The sequence below is a fragment of the Protobothrops mucrosquamatus genome, unplaced genomic scaffold (assembly GCF_001527695.2).
Source record: "Protobothrops mucrosquamatus isolate PMUCROS unplaced genomic scaffold, P.Mucros_1.0 scaffold3779, whole genome shotgun sequence".
Taxonomy (NCBI): domain Eukaryota; kingdom Metazoa; phylum Chordata; class Lepidosauria; order Squamata; family Viperidae; genus Protobothrops; species Protobothrops mucrosquamatus.
Genome location: NW_015389732.1, coordinates 28,548 through 30,087, shown reverse-complemented (window position 1 = coordinate 30,087; position 1,540 = coordinate 28,548). Strand labels below are relative to the sequence as shown.

The 1,540-nt window shown below is 41.0% G+C and overlaps 1 protein-coding gene across 1 annotated transcript in view; it reads right to left on the bottom strand.

Annotated features, from left to right (window-relative positions):
• LOC107298177 (arginine-glutamic acid dipeptide repeats protein-like) overlaps positions 1-1,540 on the bottom strand; it is a 52,756-nt gene that overhangs the window by 29,230 nt on the left and 21,986 nt on the right. Inside the window, exon 2 of the mRNA XM_015827544.2 lies at positions 1,238-1,318. Coding sequence (XP_015683030.2) covers positions 1,238-1,318 — 81 coding nt within the window. The remainder of the gene's footprint in view (positions 1-1,237; positions 1,319-1,540) is intronic.

Below are 1,540 nucleotides of genomic sequence, written 5' to 3'. Positions count from 1 at the left end.
TAGATAGATAGAGAGATAGATAGATAGATAGATAGAGAGAGAGAGAGAGAGAGAGAGAGAGAGAGAGAGATGAAAGGTAGGTAGGTAGGTAGAGATAGATTAGATATAGATAGATAGATAGACAGACAGACAGACAGACAGACAGACAGACAGACAGGAGAGAAATGAAAGGTAGGCAGATAGATAGATAGATAGATAGATAGAGAGATAGAGAGAGAGAGAGAGAGAGAGAGAGATGAAAGGTAGGTAGGTAGGTAGAGATAGATAGATAGGAAGGAAGGAAGGAAGGAAGGAAGGAAGGAAGGAAGGAAGGAAGGAAGGAAGGAAGGAAGGAAGGAGAGAAATGAAAGGTATGCATAGATGGATAGATGGATGGATGGATAGATAGATAGATAGATAGATAGATAGATAGATAGATAGAAAGGAGAGAAATGAAAGGTATAGATAGATAGATAGATAGATAGATAGATAGATAGATAGATAGATAGATAGATAGATAGATAGATAGATAGATAGATAGATAGATAGATAGATAGAGAAATGAAAGGTAGGCAGACAGACAGACAGACAGATAAATCTTTATTGTCATTTTTTACTGTGGGCACAATGGCACTCATTAAAAATGAAATTCAGTCGCTTGCTCTCAAAGTGTACACACACATTTGCTCTCAAAGTGTAACACACATTTAAACATGCTGCACACACAACATACGCATAGACCTACACCCTTACATATAAGCAACATATGAATATTAATCCCTGTCCATCTTAAATACATACATAACGAGGGGAGGAAGCTTCAGAGGTCACCAGGTTAATACTTAATATTTAGGGGAGGAAACATCTACCCAACCCAGACCCCCCTTTCCCCTGAGGTGCAGCTAAAATAGCTTTCAACATTGCTGTCCTTTAAGTCACCCCTCCCTCCTCCCTCCCTCCCCCTCCTCTGGGTTTGCCAAACGCTTGATTATGACTCTGTTTCCACTTCTGACCCAGGGATTGATCCCAGAAGTTTGGGGAGGGACAGACTTCCCGACAACCGACAGATCTGAAACTCCGGATGGTGTTACAAAAGCAGACCCAATTCCCAAAATTAGTCCCGAGGCCCATCGAGGGTTAAAAAGGCTTCTCCGTCACAGCAAATGGGAGGAATGCAGAAAGGCATTTTAGGAAGAGAGAGGTGTGTGTGTGTGTGTGTGTGTGAAAGCCAAGTTATGTAAAGTCTGGGGATACTCACCGTCTCCTTATTGGGGAGCAATTCTTTCCGGATCCTGAAAAAGTTCTTGCCGTACTGCCGGAGGCCTTTAATGAACCTCTTCTGTGTTAACAAAAAAAAATAAAAAAAATAAAAATAGCAAGTCAGTGGGGCCTGGAACGATATGAGTGGAGGAGTCTTTTCAATCCTACAAAAAAGGGAATCCGAGGTTCAAAAGCTGCAGAAAAAGACATTAATATACCTTCCCCGCTCCTCCTCCGGGCAACTATTTTCCAGGTTTGGCCCTGAAATTATTTTTAAAAGGTTTGTAAAAAAAAAAAAAAA